Here is a 23779-nt window from a genome sequence, read left to right as displayed (position 1 = left end):
GAGCAGCTCTTCCTCAAGGAGGCTGCAGATGTCTGCGACTACCTGCCGACTCAATCTGAGCCTGTGTTGGCACTGCTCAGAGAGGTCCAGGAAACTCAGCCTCTGCCTGTATAACCTCTCGTGGGTAGTGCCCTCTGCTGTTTCCAGGTTCTAGTTGTGCACCTCTGTTTTGTGCACCAGCAGATCCCAACACAACACGAAGTGGCTAACATGGATATTCATTTTCTTCTTCCGCACATGTCCTCTCAAATCCAACCATTGTGACCACCATCCTGAACTTCAGTTTGAGAGGCTGTAAAGTCTTCCTAAAAGCTGTCTCAACAAAGAACTCTGTCTCAACACTAGAAGAACTTTCAGCCAAACGTTTGCCTGAGAGACCAGCTGCAAAGCTTCAGCTTTTATTCAGATGTGTCAATCACAGGTTTAAAAGGCAAAATAAACAACTGCACGAATCTCTCCTCCGTTTCACTAGTGAGATTGAGACGCCATGGGAAACACGTGCAGGTGAGGTTAAAGTCGTTTCAGACTTAGAACCCACAAATAATTAAGTACCTCAACTATTTCAATGAGGTAAATTGCACCTTTAACAATCCGCCGGCATTAAGTGGAAACAGGACTTCCAGGTTTCGGATGAGCGTGGGTTAAACCCGGAAGTGGGCAGGTTGGAGCCGGATTGCGGTCCCACTGATGAAATCTACAATTTTGACTACCCACCTGCCCCTAGCCCATCCATTCTTGTGGGTTAAAATTACCCCCAATTACTTCAGTCTTCCCAATGTTCAGTTGGAGGAAAGTATGCTTCTTCTACAACTTGATGTTGGACATGCAGTCTGACAGCACAGAGCTAATTGTGAAGTTGAAGGAAGTGATGGAGAATTAGAGCTGGGCACTGTCAGCATGAATATGGAAACTGTCCCCATACATACAGAATGCTCCTCAGCAACATTCTCTAACATTATAGGAATAGGAGTTGAAGTCATTGCTGGAAATGCGCTGGTTGCGTTAGGATAGTTAGGAGTGAAACCATGGAAGGACAGTTCCATGGAGGAGGATAGTGTGATCAACTGTGTCAGAACACAGCAGAGAGGACGAGAATGGATAATGAGCTGCAATCAAAGTTGGAGAGGATATAATTGGTGACTTTGATCAGACCAATCTTGGAGCTGTAGTTGGGGTGGATGCTGGGCTGAAGGGATTCAGACATGAGGTGAGCACAGAGTTGGAAGATGTCAGCACATTCAAAGATTTTGGAGAGGAAAGGGAGGTTGGCGATGGGATGGAAGGGTCAAGGGTAGGCTTTTAGAGGAGATGGTTGATGTGAATCAATTCTGAAGGGGAGGAGAAAGATATTAAGTGAAGCAAGGGAGGAAATAGAGAGCAAGGCTCTGACCATCATTTTCCAATCCTTTCTGGCTACAGGTGTAGTTCCGGAGGACTGCTAATGTTGTACCATTGTTTAAAAAGGGAGCAAGGAATAGACCGAGTAACTACAGGCCAGTCAGCCTAACCTTGGTGGTGGGCAAATTACTGGAATCAATTCTGAGGGACAGTATTAATTGTCCTTTAGAAAGGCACGGATTAATCAAGGACAGTCAGCATGGATTTGTTAAGGGAAGGTCGTGTCTAACTAACTTGATCGAATTTTTTGAAGTGGTAACAAGGAAGGTTGATTAAGGTAATGTATTTGATGTAGTCTATGTGGATTTCAACAAGGCTTTTGACATGGTCCCACATGGAAGACTGGCCAAAAAAGTAAAGATCCAAGTGGCAAGTTGGCTCAGTGGCAAGAAGCAAAGGGTAATGGTCGACGGGTGTTTTTGTGACTGGACGGCTGTTTCCAGTGGGGTTCCGCAGGGCTTGGTACTAGGTCACTTGCTTTTTGTGGTATATATTAATGATTTGAGCTACTTAGGCCACAGCTACTGCATACAGTTCTGGCCACCACATTACAGGAAAGATGTGATTGCACTAGAGGGGGTACAAATGAGATTTACGCGTGTGTTGCCAGGGCTGGAGAATTTTAGCTATGAGGAAAGATTGGATAGGCCAGGGTTGCTTTCTTTGGAACAGAGGAGGCTGAGGGGAGATTTAATTGAGGTGTATAAAATTATGAGGGGCCTAGATAGAATGGATAGGAAGGACCTATTTCCCTTAGCAGAGAGGTCAATAACCAAGGATAGATTTAAAGTAACTGGTAAAAGGATTGAGTTAAGAATTTTTTTTCACCCAGAGGTAGGGACTCACTGCCTGAAAGGGTGGTAGAGGCAGAAACCCTCATTGCATTTAATAAGTACTTGGATGTGCACTTGAAGTGCCGCAACTTACAAGGCTACGGACCAAGAGCTGGAAAGGAGGATTAGGCTAGATGGCTCTTTTTCGGGTGGCACAGACATGATGGGCCGAATGGCCTCCTTCTGTGCCGTAAATTTCTATGATTCTATGTCTGAGCAGAGGAAACCATTTACAAAGTTAAGGAATAATAGTTCGGTGGGTGGTGGGAGAGAGAGAGAGAGCGCCACCCACAAACATTGCTGGAAAAGCGCTTACCTGCTGAATCCGGCAGTTTTCGCCTTCCTTTGTTTCCCGAGCCCAGGGAAACCCATGCTGGAGACGTTCATTCCAAATCGCTGACAAAATCTGAGGCACAGAGCCTCATTTCAATATTATAATTGCCGACCCGCCTCCCCAGAGCGGGTTAGTCGGCTGACCCCAAAACCGCCAACGTTCGCAGCAGGTTGGAGTTGGGTTTCCTTTTTCACCAATTTGACCCACCCCCCACTGTCCCGCCCATTCTAGTGGGGTTAAAATTTCCCCCATTAGGTCTTCAATTCTGTATAAAATATTGGATTGATTATCAAGAGTAAACTTGAGTACAATAATAACCTAGTAAATGTGGATTCAGAAGGGATTCGGCTTGATTTCTCTTGTGGAAATGAACTGAGGAAAGCCCGGAAATGAACATCATAATGTGGTGTACCTAAACTTCCAAGAGGCATTTGACAAAGTTCTGCACAAAAGCCTATTGCATTCAGAAGTTGTGGGGATTCAGGCTAAATCTTGGGACTGGATAAGAAAGTGACTGAAGGCTTGATAAGAAACTGACTGAAGGCTTAAAAAGAAATGTTTTAAACAGACCAATTGCAAAATGTTTATTGGGTTCAAAGTATTTTCAGAAAAGAAATGCAATCTGTCCAATTCCTAAGAAGCTAGTCAGTCTACTTGGGGACAGCTGTTCCCTACCCACTGCTCTCACATCTATGAAGGATTAGGCAGGGTTTGTGGAAAGTACAAGACTCCAAATTTATACATAATAGGTACAGCACAGGAGGAGGCCATTGGGCCCATCGTGCCTGTGCCGGCTCTTTGAAAGAGCTAACCAATTAGTCCCATTCCCCTGCTCTTTCCCCATAGTGCTCTAAATTTTTTCCCTTCAAGTATTCATCTAATTCCCTTTTGAAAGTTACTATTAAATCTGCTTCCTCTATCCTATCTGTCAGTGCATTCCAGATCATTACAATTCACTGCGTTTTTTTTTAAAGTTTCCTCGTCTCCTCTGGCTCTTTTGCCAATCACCTTAAATCTGTGTCCTCTGGTTACCAACCCTTCTGCCACTGGAAACAGTTTCTCCTTATTTACTCTATCAAAACTGTTCATGATCTTGAACACCTCTGTCAAATCTCCCCTTAACCTTCTCTCTTCCAAGAAGAACAACCCCAGCTTCTCCAGTCTCTTCATATAACTGAAGTCCTTCATCCCTGCTACCATTCTAGTAAGTTTCTTCTGCATCCTCTCTAAGGCCTTGACATCCTTCCTAAAATGTGGTGCCCAGAACTGAACACAATACGCCAAGTGAGGTCTAACCAGTGTTTTATAAAGGTTTAGAAATAACTTCCTTGCTTTTGTACTCTCTGCCTCTATTATTTAGCTCAGGATCCCATATGTTTTTTTAATAGCCTTCTCAACTTGTCCTGCCACCTTCAAAGATTTGAGTGTGTGCACCCTCAGGTCTCTTCCTGCACCCCCTTTAAAATGATACCATTTAGTTTATATTGCCTCTCCTCATTCTTCCTACCAAAATGCATCACTTCACACTTTTTTTTTTCTCTGCGTCAAATTTCATCTGTTATGTCTGCCCATTTCACCAGCCTGTCTATGTCCTCCTGAAGTCTGTTACTATCCTCCACGTTGTTTAGAACATTTCTGAATTTTGTGTCGTCTGCAAACTTTGAAAATATACCCTCTATTCCCAAGCCCAGGTCATTAATATAGATCAAAAAGAGCAGTGGTCCTAATACTGACCCCTGGGGAACACCACTGTATACTTCCCTCCAGTCTGAAAAATAACTGTTCACCACTACTCTCTGCTTTCTGTCCCCCAGCAAATTTTGGATCCTGCTGCCACTATCCCTTTAATCGCTTTAATTTTGCTGACAAGTCTATTATGTGGTACTTTATCATAACTGTCATCAACCCTCTGTCACTTCATCAACAATCTATAATATTTAAAAGGTCTTTTGCTAAGTTAGCTTATTTGAGATGGACCACTACAATTGGCCTCAGAACCCTTGGAGTAAGGAAAGGAAAAAGATCAGCCAAGATTATCTACATCTCATTGCCATCCAGTGACTCCTGGAAAGTGCATGTCTGAGAATGGCAAAGTGACCAGGCTTAACTGTAATGCCCTTAACTACAGTATTTTGTTAAAATTCTATGAAATGCTGTGACTTCTTGCCACTGAATTAAGGGAAAAGCAGAACTCCTTAATATCTATATTTTAAAATATTGGTAATGTTATCATTTCCTCAGCTGAGCAGATCTGATTCCATTCTATTCAATCAGCTTTAAATAGAGCTGTGATCTACCATCAAAGTCTTCCTACCTGACTCCAATGCAACTAAGGAATAGACAGATGGACTTCTGAGGGCCTATTTTTAAAGCCTGTGTAACTGCAGGAATTGAAGTCTCATGATGTTGTTCATAAACCACATACAAATGATAGGGAACTGATTTTATGAATAGCCCCTGGCGAAGTATTAAGTATTCCAAGAATTGAAGAAAAAAATGGAAGCAAATTGATAGCCATTCCAGAACATAATTACATTTAACTTCAAAGGAGTGAAAAATCAGAATTTTTTTAAACTTCAAAAGATTATTTCTCCACAAATATTAACAAAATGAAGAATTCTTCTCTGTCCCCACTTCCATAGATCCTAATTGAATTAATTTAAACATACCAAAATGAAATTTAATAAGTGTGTACTGAAAAAAAAATTTAGCATTGTGAATTTCTCCCCCTCATCTTCTGCAGCTGACAGAATTCAAAGAAAAGATGCAATCGATATTCCCTGAAATTCCAAAAAGCACGGACCTATCGGAGGCTGCTGAGAAGTTCAGTTGGGAAAACCTGTTCAAATCAAAGTAATTTGGTGCTGATTAAAGTGAAGAGTGCACTATCTCCCTTCCCCAAACTGAAATAAATTAATGCAACTTTTATACATTCTGGAACATTTTTGTGCTGATTTAAAATATACTGACTTTTTTTTCGAAAACCCTGTGTAAATATTGTGAAGACTAGAGTTCTTTTAAATGATGTATATCTTTTAAAAATTTTTCTCCCCTCCTTTTGAAGGCAGCAACTCGTATTTGAGTACGGTTTGTGGAAGGTGGAACCTCCATGTGCCTAAAAAGCCATTCTAATATGATGGGCATAGACAGCAACTGTTGGCAGACTATTGACTGGTGACATCCACATGCACACTTTCCAGCAGGGGTTACTGGCTAGCAGAAGTGCTGACTGGTTTTTCCCCTTTCCTCAGACTCATGATGCTGAGGCCAGTTGTAGGCCCCAAACCCTCCTTAACTGAGATTAGCTAACTCAACGTAGATCAGGAATCTACCTGGTCTGTGGTTCAGTATTACACCACACAGTAGCTTTACCAACTGGAGTTATCCATGAGCCATACTAGATTATTTTTATTTGGTGCAGTACAGTTTTGAGGCTCAAGACTGCCCATTATGCCTGTGCATTGTTTGAAATATTAAAGTTGGATAGGCTATTTGTTATGGAGAATCTGTCTGAGATTGATTTAAATAGGAAATTGGGTTCTTCAAGTTGTTTATTTTAAACTGGTCAATGTCAACATTACAGGAATTCCAAATGAACATGGTACGCATAGCTGGTCATCCCGGGAGCTCCAGCTTTGGATGGCCTTCCTTGCCCCCTCATAGGAATGTATCTAGTTTGTACCCAAACTATCCTTTTTTTGAAGGCCTCCATTGCTCATTTACTGTTTTACTTGCCAATCTTTGTTTCCAATCCACCTGGGCCAGATTCTTTTTCAACTCGCTGAAATTAGCCCTCTTCCAGTTGAGTATTTTCACCTTTTGATTATTCCTTGTCCATTTCCATAACTACTTTAAACCGAATGTTAGGTTAGTCCTGGACCAAACTTAAAAGATCCAGTAACATGTGATGTTTGGGTTTTTAAAAGAGTAGGCTGGTTTAATGCAGCAATTGTGGATGACTTTGTGCATGTTTGGTAGCTTCAGAATACCATAAGTAGCAAAAAAAATCCTATACTAACTAAAATTGTTTTAAAGTGAAGTCAGGGGGAAAACTCTCCAGTGGCTAGAGTCATACCTAGCACAAAGGAAGATGGTAGTGTTTGTTGGAAGCCAATCATCTCAAACCCAGGACATTGCTGCAGGAGTTGCTGAGGTCAGTGTCCTAGGCCCAACCATCTTCAGCTGCTTCATCAATGACCTTCCCTCCATCATAAGGTCAGAAATGGGGATGTTCGGTGATGATTGCACAGTGTTCAGTTCCATTCACAACTCCTCAAATAATGAAGCAGTCCGAGCCCGCATGCAGCAAGACCTGGACAACATCCAGGCTTGGGCTGATAAGTGGCAAGTAACATTCGTGCCAGATAAGTGCCAGGCAATGACCCTCTCCAACAAGAGAGTCTAACCACCTCCCCTTCACATTCAACGGTATTACCATCGCCGAATCCCCACCATCAACATCCTGGGGGTCACCATTGACCAGAAACATAACTGGACCAGCCACATAAATACTGTGGCTACAGGAGCAGGTCGGAGGCTGGATATTCTGCGGCGAGTGACTCACCTCATGACTCCCTAAAGCCTTTCCACCATCTGCAAGGCACAAGTCAGGAGTGTGATGGAATACTCTCCACTTGCCGAGATGAGTGCAGCTCCAACAACACTCGAGAAGCTCGACACCATCCAGGACAAAGCAACCCGCTTGATTGGCACCCCTTCCAGCACCCTAAACATTCACTCCCTTCACCACTGTGGCTGCAGTGTGTACCATCCACAGGATGCACTGCAGCAACTCGCCAAGGCTTCTTCGACACCACTCTCAAACCCGCGACCTCTACCACCTAGAAGGACAAGAGCAGCAGGCACATGGGAACAACACCACCTGCACGTTCCCCTCCAAGTCACACACCATCCCGACTTGGAAATATATCGCCGTTCCTTCATCGTCGCTGGGTCAAAATCCTGGAGCTCCCTTCCTAACAGCACTGTGGGAGAACCTTCACCAGACGGACTGCAGCAGTTCAAGAAGGCGGCTCACCACCACCTTTTCAAGGGCAATTAGGGATGGGCAATAAATACCGGCCTCGCCAGTGACGCCCACATCCCATGAACCAATAAAAAAAAAATTGAGATTTCAGCTTGAATCCTAGTCTCATCATTTGCATTGTCTTTTCTCCAAAAGCCTGAATTTCTCACCCCGGCCTAAAATTCCTACATATGGCACAGAGCAAAAATGTGACAAACAAAAAAAAAATTGAACTATATTATGATTTCCAGGGCTGTATGTTGCAATGTTTCACCTCTTGGGCCCTGGAGTCAAATGCAGTCCAGTCTCCTCTGTCTGCACCCTGTGAAGGAGCCTAAATGCATTGCTGTTCTTTCAGTCAGCCATCCCTCACATAGGAACCTTTCCAGTTTGGACTGGTTTTTTTGTTTGGATGTCATTGTGCCTCCTGCACTCACTCTATAAAGGCTCAACACCTGTACAACAACTAGCTCTCTTTTCCACCCCACCCTTTTTTTTGAGGCTTCTCAAAGAACCTCGCTCAGAACCAATTGTTACCAGTACTCCTGATCAATCAATTCTCAGATTCTCCCCCAGTTTTTATCTGTTCAAGTTGGCTCTCCCTGCATGGAACAGCTGAACACACAGGAGACCAATTTTGCAAACTCAGGTGCTGATGGGGTCAGTGGTCTTAATCAGTGCCAATTTATACAGCAGCTGCCAGAATTATTTCTAGCCCAGCTGTTGAAGTTAGCTGATATTGTTAGGTCCATTTTTCTCCCTTTTGGATGCCCTCGGTGAAGGAAGAGGAATGTGCTAGTGAAGGAAAATATTAATGAAGAGGATCATGAGATTTTGAGTGGGCATAGTATTACAGAGGCCAGTTCTAAAGTTAGCGGCATTTTATGCCCTAGTGGCACAGGGATTAGATGCTGTTCCTCCAAGGGTTCCAGTAGCCTGAGTAGAGTCCTATCTTCAAATATCATACCAGGCACAGCCCATCATATTTAATGGTTTTCTCATGGCTCCCTGTGCCTCTAAAGATTAAATTTAAAATCCTTGTCTTCAAATTCCTCCCTCACCTGGCTTCACCCTATCTTGCAAGTTCCTCCAGCCTTACATTATCCTACATCCTTTGGTCCTCCAACTCTGGCCATTTGTGCATCATCTCCTCTCTTCCTAAGTGGTGGCAGAACCTTCCACTGCCTCATATAATATTCTCTGGAGATCTCTTTCCCACCCCCCCCCCCACCCCATTTCTCTCCCCCTTTCAAAACCTTCTGGAAACCCATCTTTTCAATCAAGGTTTTAGTCACCTTTCCTATCTCTCACACTATGTTGTCCATTACTTCCTTTTATCTATATTTTCTTCTCTGCTTTGGGACTTTTTCTATGTTAAAGGTGTATTTTATGGTTAGTGTTTTGAACATGGGTCAGTAAGAACAAGCTATCATACAGGTTGGGAGCGGGGGACAGATGAGGGGGTAGGCCAAATAACAGCAGGACAAAAGAAAAAACACGCAATTCCTCATAACAGTCAACATTGGACATACTTCTACTGGGTGTGAGAGATGCTATCATTCAAAGAATGAAGACGACCCTAGATGATAGGTTATCCTCTTCCAAAAAAAATGCATCTACAACACAAAGGTATATATGCATTCTCACTCTGATGAGACCACAGGGGTGAAAATAGAAAAATTTTCACACCTGTGCGGTAGGGATGTTCTTTTGAGGTTGAGCCTGAAGCACATAATTGAAAGAGAGTGCCTCATTTAGCGCATAACACATGGAATATAAGCAAGGAGCCTGGAGTGGAATGTGTTCCATTCACCATCGTCAGCTTTGCTAAGCACAAATTATTATTTGTTAGTTTAAAAAATATCCTTTTTTAAAAATGTCCTCATCAATTTTCTTTCCTCACTGGGATATAATTTCATGGTTCCAGATCCCATCCTCACCCAGAGGTAGATTTTCACCTTCGCCTGGGTGGTAATCTGGCGGAGCGGATTGATTTTATAAAACTTGCCTGATTTTCATTCCATTAAGGTGGGTTCTATAACAGGTGGACAATCCTCTCTGCCAGATTATCACCCAGGTGGGTGAAGACAAAAATCTACCTCCAATGTCCACATCTGCATTGTAAGGGTTCTAGCAGCGAATCACTGGCAAGCAATCAGTTGTAGGAAACCTGGCCAGTTACCTCCCTTGAACCTTAGGGCACAAATAACAATTTTAATCTGGGGTCGTGGCTGAGGTCAGTTAACCCAAATCAGGAAAATTTTTGGTTTGGATTTTAATTAGAGCTATAAATCTTGGGCAGCCTTAGTGATGCTGCACCATGGTGTGGTAAGTGTTGGGTTTATATCCTTTACAATTTTGAGGACTGGGAAACACTGAAACAGTCTGGTTAATACATTTTAATTAAATCAAGTCAATGATATAATAAAACACAACCCCTTACATAAAATGTGTTAAGTTCTGGGTTCTAATTAACTCATGAGACATCAGTTTGACATTTATTAATCAAAGTCCATGCGAACTCAGTTAGACACAACATTAGCAGACAAGAGTCTAGCAGACCTATTCTATTACAAGCAGCAATTAAGTAGTCAACTACAGACTTACATGCTTGGGACATGTGCTGGATTCAGAAATATCTCTTCTTCCGAAGTGACAAATAGCTTTGATCCCCTTTTTAAAAGTAATTTCATTGCCCATATATGGTCACACTTGTGACTTTACAATTCATCAACTTAAGTCATCACGTTTTTAATTTGTGATCCTTAGGTTAATGAGTTTAACTTTGTTGAGCATCTAATGCCCCTTAGTTCATCAAATTGATGATCGCTGAACACACAACCATAAAATTTTCATCCTTTTCTAATGTTTTCTCAGCAACCTTTGCTTTCTATCTTTGCTGTGTCATTGTGATCAAAGATAGGATTTGCGAGCACACAGTTTAAACCAATTCTGATCCACTCGTTGTTTAACCATAATTCCTACATTAGCTGTTTTGTCTTTGATCCATATTAAAAACAACATCTATATTCTTACAGTAAGATATGGATTTGCCATTTGACCTGGCTTCGGAGTGACACTGAAAGCTTGCATGCACGATAGAGGGTGATTCAAGAAAAAAGGAAGAAAAATGGGAGGGAGAAAATAAAAGTATATTGGTGCAACAAAGACCAGAGGCTCCAGGCAGTCAGGCAACTCCAGTATTATTGTGGGAACTGCTCTAAAATTGAAACTCTGGGGCACTACTGTTTCAATTAACATTTTAAAAATGATTTACCTTCTCAAAGGCTTAGGAAAATAGGAAGAAAACATAGGAACAGGAGTAGGCCATTCAACCCCTCAAGCCTATTCCGCCATGGCTGATCTGTATCTTAACTCTACACACCTTGGCAAAGTAACCCCTAATACCCTTGCCTAACAAAAATTTATCAATGTCAATTTAGAAATTTTCAATTGACCTAGCCTCATCAGCTTTTTGGTGAAAGGGAGATCCTGATTTCCACTACTCTTTGTGTGAAGAGGTGCTTCCTGACAGCCTCTCTGAATGGCCTAGCTCTAATTTCCTTGTTCTGGACTCCCCCATCGGAGGAAATAGTTTTAATCTACCTTATCAATTCCTTTAATCATCTTAAACACCTCAATTAAATCACCCCTTAATCTTCTATACTCAAGAGAATTACAAGCCTAGTCTACGCAACCTGTCCTCATAATTTAACTCCTTTAGCCCCGGTATTATTCTGGTCACTCTGCGCTGCACCCCCTCCAAGGCCAATATGTCCTTCCTGAGGTGTGGTGCCCAGAACTGAACACAGTACTCCATATGGGGTCTAACCGGAGCTTTATACAACTATAACATAACTTCCACCCCTTTGTATTGCAGTCCCTTTGAGATAAAGGCCAACATTCCATTAGCCTTTTAAATTATTTTTTGTACCTGCCCTTTTAGTGATTTCTGTAATTGGATCCCTAAATCTCTCTGCTCCCCCACAGTTCCTAGCTTCCCACCATTTAGAAAATACTCTGATCTTTCTTTCTTAGGTCCAAAGTGGATGACTTAACACTTCCCCATATTGAACTCCATCTGCCACAGTTTTGCCCACTTACTTAATCATCACTGTCCCTTTGCAACTTTCTGCTAGAGTGGTTCCAGGAATGAGGGACTTCAGTTACATGGATAGACTGGAGAAGCTGGGGTTTTTCTCCTTAGAGCAGAGAATGTTGAGAGGAGATTTGATAGAGGTGTTCATGAGGGGTCTAGACAGAGAGAAGCTGTTCCCATTGGCAGAAGGGTCGAGAACCAGAGGACACTGATTTAAGGTAATTGGCAAAAGAACCAAAGGCAGCATGAGAAAAATCTTTTTTATGCAGCGAGTTTATTTACGGTGCCATCTAACATGGTGCTGACAGCAAACTTGGATATACGGCTCTCTATTCCTTCATCTAAGTTATTTATAAATATAGTGAAAAGCTGAGGCCCCAGTACAGGTCCCTGGGGGACACTACTAGTCACATCCTGCCAATTGGAGTACATACCCATTCATAGTATCGTAGTAGGTACAGCACAGGAGGAGGCCATTTGGCCCACCGTGCCTGTGCCGGTTCTTTGAAAGAGCTATCCAATAAGAATCATAGAATGGTTACAGCACAGAAGGAGGCCATTCAGCCATTCGAACCCCTGCCAGCTCGCAAGAGCAATCCAGCTAGTCCCACTCCTCTGCCTTTTCCCCATAGCCCTGCAATTTTTTTTCCTTCAAGTACTTATCCAATTCCCTTTTGAAAGCCACAATTGAATTCACCTCCACTACCCTTTCAATTGTAAACAATTTTACAACACCAAGTTATAGTCCAGCAATTTTATTTGAAATTCACATGCTTTCGGAGGCTTCCTCCTTCCTCAGGTGAATGTTGTGGACATTCACAACATTCACCTGAGGAAGGAGGAAGCCTCCGAAAGCTTGTGAATTTCAAATAAAATTGCTGGACTATAACTTGGTGTTGTAAAATTGTTTACAATTGTCAACCCCAGTCCATCACCGGCATCTCCACATCATGACTACCCTTTCAGGCAGTGCATTCCAGATCATAACCACTCGCTGCACAAAAAAGATTTTTCTCATGCCGCCTTTGGTTCTTTTGCCAATTACCTTAAATCAGTGTCCTCTGGTTCTCGACCCTTCTGCCAATGGGAACAGCTTCTCTCTGTCTGGACCCCTCATGATTTTGAACACCTCTATCAAATCTCCTCTCAGCATTCTCTGCTCTAAGGAGAAAAACCCCAGCTTCTCCAGTCTATCCACGTAACTGAAGTCCCTCATTCCTGGAACCACTCTAGTAAATCTTTTCTGCACCCTCTCTAAAGCCTTCACATCCTTCTTAAAGTGCGGTGCCCAGAATTGGACTCAATACTCTAGTTGTGGCCAAACCAGTGTTTTATAAAGGCTCATTGCAACTTCGTTGCCTCTATGCCTCTATTTATGAAGCCCAGGATCCTGTGTACTTTTTTAATTGCTTTCTCAACCTGTCCTGCCACCATCAAAGATTTGTGCACATATACCCCCAGGTCTCTCTGTTCTGCACCCCCTTTAGTTGCCTCTCCTCATTCTTCCTACCAAAATGTACCACTTCACACTTTTCTGCGTTAAATTTCATCTGCCACGTGTCCACTTGAAGTCTATTACTATCCTCTTCAATATTCACTACAATTCCAAGTTTTGTGTCATCTGCAAATTTTGAAATTGTGCCCTGTACACCCAAGTCCAAGTCATTAATATATATCAAGAAAAGCAGTACCGATCCCTGGGGAACACCACTGATACCTTCCTCCAGTCCGAAAAACAATCATTCACCACGATGCTCTGTTTCCTGTCACTTAGCCAATTTCGTATCCATGCTGCCACTACTTCTTTTATTCCATGGGCTTCAACTTTGCTGACAAGCCTATTATGTGGCACTTTATCAAACGCCTTTTGGAAGTCCATATACACCACATCAACTGCATTGCCCTCATCAACCCACTCTGTTACCTCTTCAAAAAACTCTATCAGGGTAGTTAAACGCGATTTACCTTTAACAAATCCGTGCTGGCTTTCCTCAATTAATCCACACTTGTCCAAATGCTGTTAATTTTGTCCCGGATTATCGTTTCTAAAAGTTATCCCACCAACGAGATTAAACTGACTGGCCTGTAGTTGCTGGGTTTATCCTTACACCCTTTTTTGAACAAGGGTGTAACATTTGCAACTCTCCAGTCCTCTGGCACCACCCCCCGTATCTAAGGATGATTGGAAGATTATGGCCAGTACCGCCGCAATTTCCACCCTTACTTCCCTCAGCAACCTAGGATGCATCCCATCTGGACCTGGTGACTTATCTACTTTAAGTACAGCCAGCATTTCTAGTACCTCCTCTTTATCAATTTTTAGCCCATCCAGTATCTCAACTACCTCCTCTTTTACTTTAGCAGCACCTTCTTCCTTAGTAAAGTCAGATGCAAAGTACTCATTTAATACCTCAGCCATGCCCTCTGCCTCCATGCCTCCCTCTGGTCCCTAATCAGCCACACCCTTCCTCTTACTACCCTTTTACTATTTATATGCCTATAGAAGACTTTTGGATTCCCTTTTATTAGACTGGTTAATTGCCAGTCTATTCTAATACTTTCTTTGCCCTTCTTATTTCCTTTTTTACTTTCCCTCTGAACTCTCTAAATTCAGGCTGGTTCTCACGTTAATATCAACCTCACATCTGCCATACGTCTCCTTTTTCTGCTTCATCTTACTCTCTATCTCTTTTGTCACACAGGGATCTCTGGCTTTGGTCGCCCTACCTTTCCCCCTCATGAGAATGTACCTAGACTGTACCCGAACCATCTCCTCTTTAAAGACCACCCATTGTACAATTACATTTTTGCTTGCCAATCTTTGATTCTAATTTACCCAGGTCAGATCTGTTCTCAACCCACTGAAAATGGCCCGCCTCCAATTAAGTATTTTTACTCTAGATTGCTCCTTGTCCTTTTCCATAGCTAATCTAAACCTTAAGATCACTGTTCCCTAAATTTTCCCCTACCGACACTTGCTCCACTTGACCCACCTCATTCCCCAGAACCAGATCCAGCAATGCCCCCTTCCTCGTTGCGCCGGAAACATACTGATCAAGAAAGTTCTCATTCCCCTTCACCTGGGGAATTAATCCCATTCCCCTGCTCTTTCCCCACAGCCCTGTAACTTTTTTCCCTTCAAGTGTTTATCCAATTCCCTTTTGAAAGTTATTATTGAATCTGCTTCCACCACCCTTTCAGGCAGGGCATTCCATATCATTTCAACTCGCTGCATAAAAAAATGTTTCCTGATGTCGCCACTGGCTCTTTTGCCAATCAGCTTAAATCTGTGTCCTCTGGTTACCGACCCTTCTGCCACTGGAAACTCTATCAAAAATTTACCCTATCAAAACCGTTCATGATTTTGAACACCTCTATCAAATCTCCCCTTAATCTTCTCTGTTCCAAGGAAAACAGCCCCAGCTTCTCCAGTCTATCCACATAGCTGAAGTCCCTCACCCCTGGTACCATTCTAATAAATCCCTGCTGCTCCCTCTCTAAAGCCTTGACATCCTTCCTAAAGTGTGGTGCCCAGAATTGAACACAATACTCCAGTTGCGGCCTAACCAGTGTCTTGTAAAGGTTTAGCATAACTTCCTTGCTTTTGTGCTCTATGGGGGTTAAATTGGGTAACCCCTGAAAACGGGCATGAGGATCGCGGTACTCGATTAACCCGCACCCGTTCATTGCGTTTTAAATGATTGTTGCGTGCAACCAGCGCTACCTGCACTTTTGATTGGCTGCACACACCGTCAGGGGGCCCAGATATTGCGAGTGGCTCGCATTTCTCAAAGGCAGCCTGCACCTCTTAAAGGGGAGGTACAGTGTGGTTGCAAGAAGCAGCGGGAATCTTTTCAAAACTGAATCTGTGCTGTGATACTTTGAAGAATGGCTGCACCTGGGAGAGAGCGTACACCAAGGTTCTCTGATGATGCACTGGAGGCCTTGGTGCAAGAGGTGGAGAGAGGGAGGGGCATCCTTCGCAGAGGGACAGGAGGCCCTCCAGACATATGCTGAAGAGGCAGTGGGAGGAAGTAGCGGAGGAGGTAAATGCCAGGTGCATAGCTCGAAGACCACGAATGCAGTACAGGAAGAAGTTCAATGATTTAAAACGAGTTGTCAAGATGCATGAGTTCAAGCATTAAGTGGCATATCGTACCAAGAGCACCATTAGCCTCATCCACTGCTCAATTCACCACACCCCCATCACCCACCTAACCAACAATCTCTTTCAGTCAGAAATCAACTGCTCAAATCATGCTTTATCTCACCCTCACACACTTAGCACTGTTGCAAGCCTCACACCCACAACTCACAGTTCACACACACTGGTATTCAACCATGACAGCCACATCACCCACATCTGCATGCCTCTCAGACACACTTCCCTCTTTCTTGCAGGAGAAGGTGGGGCATAACTAGAGGCAGCAAGTGGCAGTGGCTCCATGGAACATGAAACTGCTGTCCTCTCACAGGATGACGGCATTCCTGCTCCCATCCCTGCCACTCCGCCAATGCCCTTGCTGTTGCCTGTCAGCCAGTCTGTAGAATATTGAAACTTTATCCAAGTACTAGAAACCTCCAAAAGCACGTACAAATGCACCAGCAGCCAGAAGAAATAATGCAACAACTAACCTGTAACTCCTGCATGATCCCTTTAAATACCACCGATGGAGGGGGGGGCCTTCATGTTCAGCTGTGTGAGGTTAAGAAAATGCGTTGGATGGAATGTGGAGTTCCAAAATAGCACCAGTCCCTTTAAATCAGCGTTGCACACTGATTCGCATCATAATTTCCCCCTACTCTGCATGCTGCCGGCGGTCATTAGGCATGCGCACGCAAACCCCTTTACCAGATGGCGTCATGTGCACTTCCCGTCGGAAGTGTGTGCATGCATCTCAGACTCCATTTTTGAGGAGTCAGTGCACAGAAATCCATGAGGCGCCTAAAAAACTGGCACTGTGCAGCCCAATTTCACCCCCGCTGCCTTATTAATAAAGCCCAGAATCCCATATGCTTTTTTAACAATCTTCTCAACTTGTCCTGCCTCCTTCAAAGATTTGGGTACATACACCCCCAGGTCTCTCTGTTCCTGCACTCGCTTTAAAATTGTACAATTTAGTTTATATTGCCTTTGCTCAATCTTCCTACCAAAATATATCACTTCATACTTCTCTGCGTTAAATTTCGTCTGCCATGTATCAGCCCATTTCACCAGTCTGTGTCCTCCTGAAGTCTGTTACTATCCTCCACATTGTTTATTACATTTCCAAGTTTCGTGTCATCTGCAAACTTTGAAATTATACCCTCTATACCCAAGTCCAGGTCATTAATATATATCAAAAAGAGCAGTGGTCCTAATACTGACCCGTGGGGAACACTACTGTATACTTCCCTCCAGTCTGAAAAACAACCGTTCACCACTACTCTGCTTTCTGTCCCTTAGTCAATTGCTGGGTTTATCACTCTCCCCTTCTTTAAGCAGGGGTGTAACATTTGCAATCCTCTGGCACTGTCCCCATATCTAAGGAGGTTTGGAAGTTTGTGGCCAGAGCTTCTGCAATTTCCACCTTTACTTCCCTCAGCAATCAAGAATGCATCTCATCTGGACCGGGTGATTTTTTTACTTTGAGTACTGCCAATCTTTTAAGTACCTTGCAAATATTACATCCATGTTCAAAAAAGGGTAGAGGGATAAACCCAGCAATTACATGCCAGTCAGCCTAATGACAGTGGAGGGGAAACTTTTGGAGACAATAATCCGGGACAAAATTAATTGGCACTTGGAAAAGTATGGGCTAATAAATGAAAGTCATCATGGATGGGAATGGAAAACATAAGTATTTGCTTTTGTTGTAATGATCAATATTAGCACTGCTGATAATATTGTACAAGAATTTAGCTTCTGCCAATCTTATTAATTAATAGGTTTTACACTCTATGTCAGCAACTTTAATACTTTGTTAAGAAATATGACTATAATCAATCAGAGCAAGCAAGTTATATACATCTCTATACTTACAAGCAAACAATCTGTTGGAACTGCTATTTGTATCTACTCCGTTTACTTCATAGTGCTCCGCATATAAATGAAAAACATAAGCATACTCAAGTACTTGCTTTTGTTGTAATGATCAATATTAGCACTACTGATAATGAATGCAAGATTTTAACTTCTGCCAATCTTATTAATTAATAGGTTTGACACTTTAGATTCAGCAACTTTAATATTTTATTAAGAAAAATGAGTACGAGAATGCCCTGACCTTTATACTCATGAGTAAAATACTCGACATGATTTTGTCCTCAGTGTTTTTCATCATACCTAATTGGGAGAATCTATTGGCAGGCAAAGGGACGTCTGGTAAATGGGAGGCTTTCAAAAGTGTGTTAACCAAGGTTCAGGGTAAGCACATTCCTTATAAAGTGAAGGGCAAGGCTGGTAGAAGTAGGGAACCTTGGATGACTCGGGAGATTGAGGCCCTAGTCAAAAAGAAGAAGGAGGCATATGACATGCATAGGCAGCTGGGATCAAGTGGATCCCTTGAAGAGTATAGAGATTGCCGGAGTAGAGTTAAGAGAGAAATCAGGAGGGCAAAAAGGGGATATGAGATTGCTTTGGCAGATAAGGCAAAGGAGAATCCAAAGAGCTTCTACAAATACATAAAGGGCAAAAGAGTAACTAGGGAGAGAGTAGGGCCTCTTAAGGATCAACAAGGTCATCTATGTGCGGAACCAGAAGAGATGGGTGAGATCCTGAATGAATATTTCACATCGGTATTTACGGTTGAGAAAGGCATGGATGTTAGGGAACTTGGGGAAATAAATAGTGATGTCTTGAGGAGTGTACATATTACAGAGAGGGAGGTGCTGGAAGTCTTAACGCGCATCAAGGCAGATAAATCTCCGGGACCTGATGAAATGTATCCCAGGACATTATGGGAGGTTAGGGAGGAAATTGCGGGTCCCCTAGCAGAGATATTTGAATCATCCACCGGTGCCTGAAGATTGGAGGGTAGCAAATGTTGTGCCTTTGTTCAAGAAGGGCGGCAGGGAAAAGCCTGGGAACTACAGACCGGTGAGCCTGACATCTGTAGTGGGTAAGTTGTTAAGGGTATTCTGAGGGACAGGATCTACAGGCATTTGGAGAGGCAGGGACTAATTAGGAACAGTCAGCATGGTTTTGTGAGAGGAAAATCATGTCTCACGAATTTCATTGAGTTTTTTGAAGGGGTAACCAAGAAGATAGATGAGGGCTGTGCAGTAGACGTGGTCTACATGGACTTCAGCAAAGCCTTTGACAAGGTACCACATGGTAGGTTGTTACATAAGGTGAAATCTCATGGGATCCAAGGTGAGGTAGCCAATTGGATACAAAATTGGCTTGACGACAGAAGACAGAGGGTGGTTGTAGAGGGTTGTTTTTCAAACTGGATGCCTGTGTCCAGCGGTGTGCCTCAGGGATCGGTGCTGGGTCCGCTGTTATTTGTTATTTATATTAATGATTTGGATGAGAATTTAGGAGGCATGGTTAGTAAGTTTGCAGATGACACCAAGATTGATGGCATTGTGGACAGTGAAGAAGGTTATCTCGGATTGCAACGGGATCTTGATAAATTGGGCCAGTGGGCCGATGAATGGCAGATGGAGTTTAATTTAGATAAATGTGAGGTGATGCATTTTGGTAGATCGAATCGGGCCAGGACCTACTCCGTTAATGGTAGGGCGTTGGGGAGAGTTATAGAACAAAGAGATCTAGGAGTACAGGTTCATAGCTCCTTGAAAGTGGAGTCACAGGTGGATAGGGTGGTGAAGAAGGCATTCGGCATGCTTGGTTTCATTGGTCAGAACATTGAATGCAGGAGTTGGGATGTCTTGTTGAAGTTGTACAGGGCATTGGTGAGGCCACACTTGGAGTACTGTGTACAGTTCTGGTCACCCTATTATAGAAAGGATATTATTAAACTAGAAAGAGTGCAGAAAAGATTTACTAGGATGCTACCGGGACTTGATGGTTTGACTTATAGGGAGAGGTTAGACAGACTGGGACTTTTTTCCCTGGAGAGTAGGAGGTTAAGGGGTGATCTTATAGAAGTCTATAAAATAATGAGGGGCATAGATAAGGTAGATAGTCAAAATCTTTTCCCAAAGTTAGGGGAGTCTATAACGAGGGGGCATAGATTTAAGGTGAGAGGGGAGAGATACAAAAGGGTCCAGAGGGGCAATTTTTTCACTCAAAGGGTGGTGAGTGTCTGGAACGAGCTGCCAGAGGCAGTAGTAGAGGCGGGTACAATTTTGTCTTTTAAAAAGCATTTGGACAGTTACATGGGTAAGATGGGTATGGAGGGATATGGGCCAAGTGCAGGCAATTGGGACTAGCTTAGTGGTATAAACTGGGCGACATGGACATGTTGGGCCGAAGGGCCTGTTTCCATGTTGTAACTTCTATGATTCTATGATTCTAAGCTACCTCTCCGGTTAATTGTGTTAACTTGTTAGACTCATACATTGTTAACTTAATCTAGTTCTTGCTATTGTTCATTCATACATTGTTAACTTAATCTAGTTCCTTCCATTGTTCATTCTTCCCTTGTTAACCTAATCTAGTCTGTCTCAGCTACCTTCACTTCTGCTTCCTATCTTATGTCAATTGTAAACAATTTTACAACACCAAGTTATAGTCCAGCAATTTTATTTTAAATTCACAAGCTTTCGGAGGCTTCCTCCTTCGTCAGGTGAACGATGTGAAAATGAAATCCTCGAAATGAAATCGCATTTATAATTCACAGAACAATGCTTGGTGATTACAGACAGTTTTTTCAACTGCCCGTTGCCAAGGCAATCAGTGTGCAGACAGACAGGTGTTACCTGCCAGGTCTCAGAATATACAAATCACCAAAAAAAACAACAAACAAAAAAAAAAACAGAGATAGAGAGGTAGAAACATAGAAAAGACAGCAACTGACCCGTTATATTAAAAACAGATAACATTTGTTCGCTGGTGGGGTAACGTGTGGCGTGACATGAACCCAAGATCCCGGTTGAGGCCGTCCTCATGGGTGTGGAACTTGGCTATCAATTTCCGCTCGACGATTTTGCGTTGTCGTGTGTCTCGAAGGCCGCCTTGGAGTACGCTTACTCGAAGGTCGGTGGCTGAATGTCCTTGACTGCTGAAGTGTTCCCCGACTGGGAGGCAACCCTCCTGTTTGGCAATTGTTGCGCGGTGTCCGTTCATCCGTTGTTGCAGCGTCTGCATGGTCTCGCCAATGTACCATGCTCTGGGGCATCCTTTCCTGCAACGTATGAGGTAGACAACGTTGGCCGAGTCACAGGAGTATGAACCATGCACCTGGTGGGTGGTGTCCTCTCGTGTGATGGTGGTATCTGTGTCGATGATCTGGCACGTCTTGCAGAGGTTACCGTGGCAGGGTTGTGTGGTGTCGTGGACGCTGTTCTCTTGAAAGCTAGGTAATTTGCTGCGAATGATGGTCTGTTTGAGGTTGGGTGGCTGTTTAAAGGCGAGTAGTGGAGGTGTGGGGATGGCCATAGCGAGGTGTTTGTCCTCATTGATGACATGTTGAAGGCTGCGGAGAACATGGCGTAGTTTCTCCGCTCCGGGGAAGTACTGGACGACAAAGGGTACTCTGTTGGTTGCGTCCTGTGTTAGTCTCCTGAGGAGGTCTATGCGATTTTTTGCTGTGGCCCGTCGGAACTGTCGATCAATGAGTCGAGCGTCATATCCCGTTCTTACTAGGGCGTCTTTCAGCGTCTGTAGGTGTCCATCGCGTTCCTCCTCGTCTGAGCAGACCCTGTGTATTCGCAGGGCCTGTCCATAGGGGATGGCCTCTTTGACGTGGTTAGGGTGGAAGCTGGAAAAGTGGAGCATCGTGAGGTTGTCCGTGGGCTTGCGGTAGAGTGAGGTGCTGAGGTGCCCGTCTTTGATGGAGATTCGTGTGTCCAAGAAAGAAACTGATTCTGAGGAGTAGTCCATGGTGAGCTTGATGGTGGGATGAAACTTGTTGATGTTATCGTGTAGTCTCTTTAGTGATTCCTTACCGTGGGTCCATAGAAAGAAAATGTCGTCGATGTATCTGGTGTATAGTGTTGGTTGGAGGTCTTGTGCAGTGAAGAAGTCCTGCTCGAACTTGTGCATGAAAATGTTGGTGTATTGGGGTGCGAATTTGATCCCCATGGCTGTTCCGTGTGTTTGGGTAAAGAACTGGTTATCGAAGGTGAAGACATTGTGATCCAGGATGAAGCGGATGAGTTGTAGGATGGCGTCCGGAGATTGGCTGTAGTTGGTGTTGAGTATTGATGCTGTCGCAGCGATGCCGTCATCGTGGGGGATACTGGTGTATAGTGCCGAGACGTCCATCGTGGTGAGAAGTGTTCCTGGTTCAACTGGTCCGTGGGTACTGAGTTTTTGTAGGAAGTCTGTAGTGTCGCGACAGAAGCTGGGGGTTCCCTGTACGATGGGTTTCAGGATGCCCTCGATGTATCCAGAGAGGTTCTCACACAGGGTTCCGTTGCCTGATACGATTGGACGTCCGGGTGACTGGTTTGCTGAAGGGGGTCTCATCCTGTGTCAGCAAAAATCCATTGTGCGAATGTGTCCAGCTGCATGTCAGCACTTAGGCTAACTTCTTTTTCCCATACCCTGTGTAAGCCATTTTCTACTAATGTCTCTAAAACCTACAACGGGGTGGGGAGGAGGAGTACTGCTGGAGCCTTCCCCCACCAACATCAATCACCCAACCACCATTCTGCGCCAGGCCTGAAAATATATTAATACGCTCATTCTACTTGTTTTAACAAGCCATAAAAGACAACTGCTTCTGCTCAAGTTTAACTTTCAGTTTATGATCCCATCTGAACCTTGTGACACATGAACTTTTAAGCTTAATGGCATAGGAGAGTTTAATTTCCCATCTTCTCTGAGAAGCCCCATTTTTTAATTTCAAAATATACTTTATTTCATAGAATTTAAAGGTACACACAGTTCAAAGTAAGTATCACAATTGCAAACCAGTGCATTTCAAACCAAGAACACTACAGATTGTACACTAAGCGATCTCATTATTACAATTCAAACACCATATTTCTCATGACTCATGGTGTACACTACAAAGGCCTTACACGGTGGCCTTTGCCCATAGAGCCTTTGGGTAGGTCGCACCTCACCTCAGTACGTCCCACAGCATGTACTCCTGGACCTTAAAGTGTGCCAGTTGGCAAAACTCGGTCATGGACAGCTCCCTCAGCTGGAAGACCAGCATCTTTCGGGCGGACCAAAGAGCTTCCTTCACCAAGTTGATGGTCTTCCAGCCGCAGGTGATATCCGTCCCGATGTGCGTCCAGGGCACAGTCCGTAGAGCACAGCATCCTGTGTTACCAAACTGGGATGAACCGGGAAAGATACCAACGCATCTCTCTCCACACCTTTTGCACAAAGGGGCAGCCCATCAGGAGGTGGAAGACGGTCTCCTCCCTGCCACAGCCTCAAGGGCAGCTCGCGGCGGTACTGAAGTTCTGTGCATGTTGGAAGGACCGCACTCGGAGGGCCTTTCTCACCACCATCCAGGCTACATCCTGGTGCCTGTTGGTCAGTTCCAGCGACGAGACGTTCTGCCAAATGGCATCGACCATCTGGTCAGGAAAGGAACCGATCGAGGCCACCCTCTCAGTTCCTTGCAGGACTCTGAAAACATTTTGTGTCGACCACTGTCTGACGGCCTTGTGGTCAAAGGGGTTCCTCCTCAGGAACTTCTCCACCTGGGACAGGATGGGGGAGGGACGGTTCAACTGGACGGAATGTCCTGCGCCTGCTCGGCCAGCGTGGCCAGACCCAGCCTTCTCAGTGTGTTGGACAGGTAGAAATCCAGCACGTAATGACACTTGGAGTTTGCGTACTGAGGCTCTATGCATATCCTGAGGCAGCCACACACAAAGGTGGCCAGCAGGATCAGAGCGGCTTTGGAGGCGCTCTTCCCTCCTTTGTCTGGGGGCTTGTACATGGTGGCCATGCGGACACATTCTACCTTGGACCTCCAGACAAAGTGGAAGATAGCTCGGGTGACCGTGACAGCGGA

At 44.0% G+C, this 23779-nt stretch overlaps 1 protein-coding gene across 7 annotated transcripts in view; it reads left to right on the top strand.

The window, feature by feature from the left end:
• Positions 1-23779, top strand: part of tmem242 (transmembrane protein 242) — a 73596-nt gene that overhangs the window by 31606 nt on the left and 18211 nt on the right. For 3 of the 7 annotated variants that reach the window (XM_067989117.1, XM_067989116.1, XM_067989114.1), the window contains one exon: positions 5309-5493. The exons of 3 other annotated variants lie outside the window; for them this stretch is intronic. In XM_067989117.1, the coding sequence (XP_067845218.1) occupies positions 5309-5422 (114 nt within the window). In that variant the 3' untranslated portion in view covers positions 5423-5493. Of the gene's footprint in view, positions 1-5308; positions 5494-23779 lie in introns of those variants that run through there. One more of the 7 variants, XR_010963683.1, reaches the window with a different exon arrangement.

Source organism: Heptranchias perlo, chromosome 8 (genome assembly GCF_035084215.1).
Source record: "Heptranchias perlo isolate sHepPer1 chromosome 8, sHepPer1.hap1, whole genome shotgun sequence".
NCBI classification, from domain to species: domain Eukaryota; kingdom Metazoa; phylum Chordata; class Chondrichthyes; order Hexanchiformes; family Hexanchidae; genus Heptranchias; species Heptranchias perlo.
The sequence above is the reverse complement of the archived record's forward strand: the minus strand, read 5'-3'. Positions and strand labels throughout refer to the sequence as shown.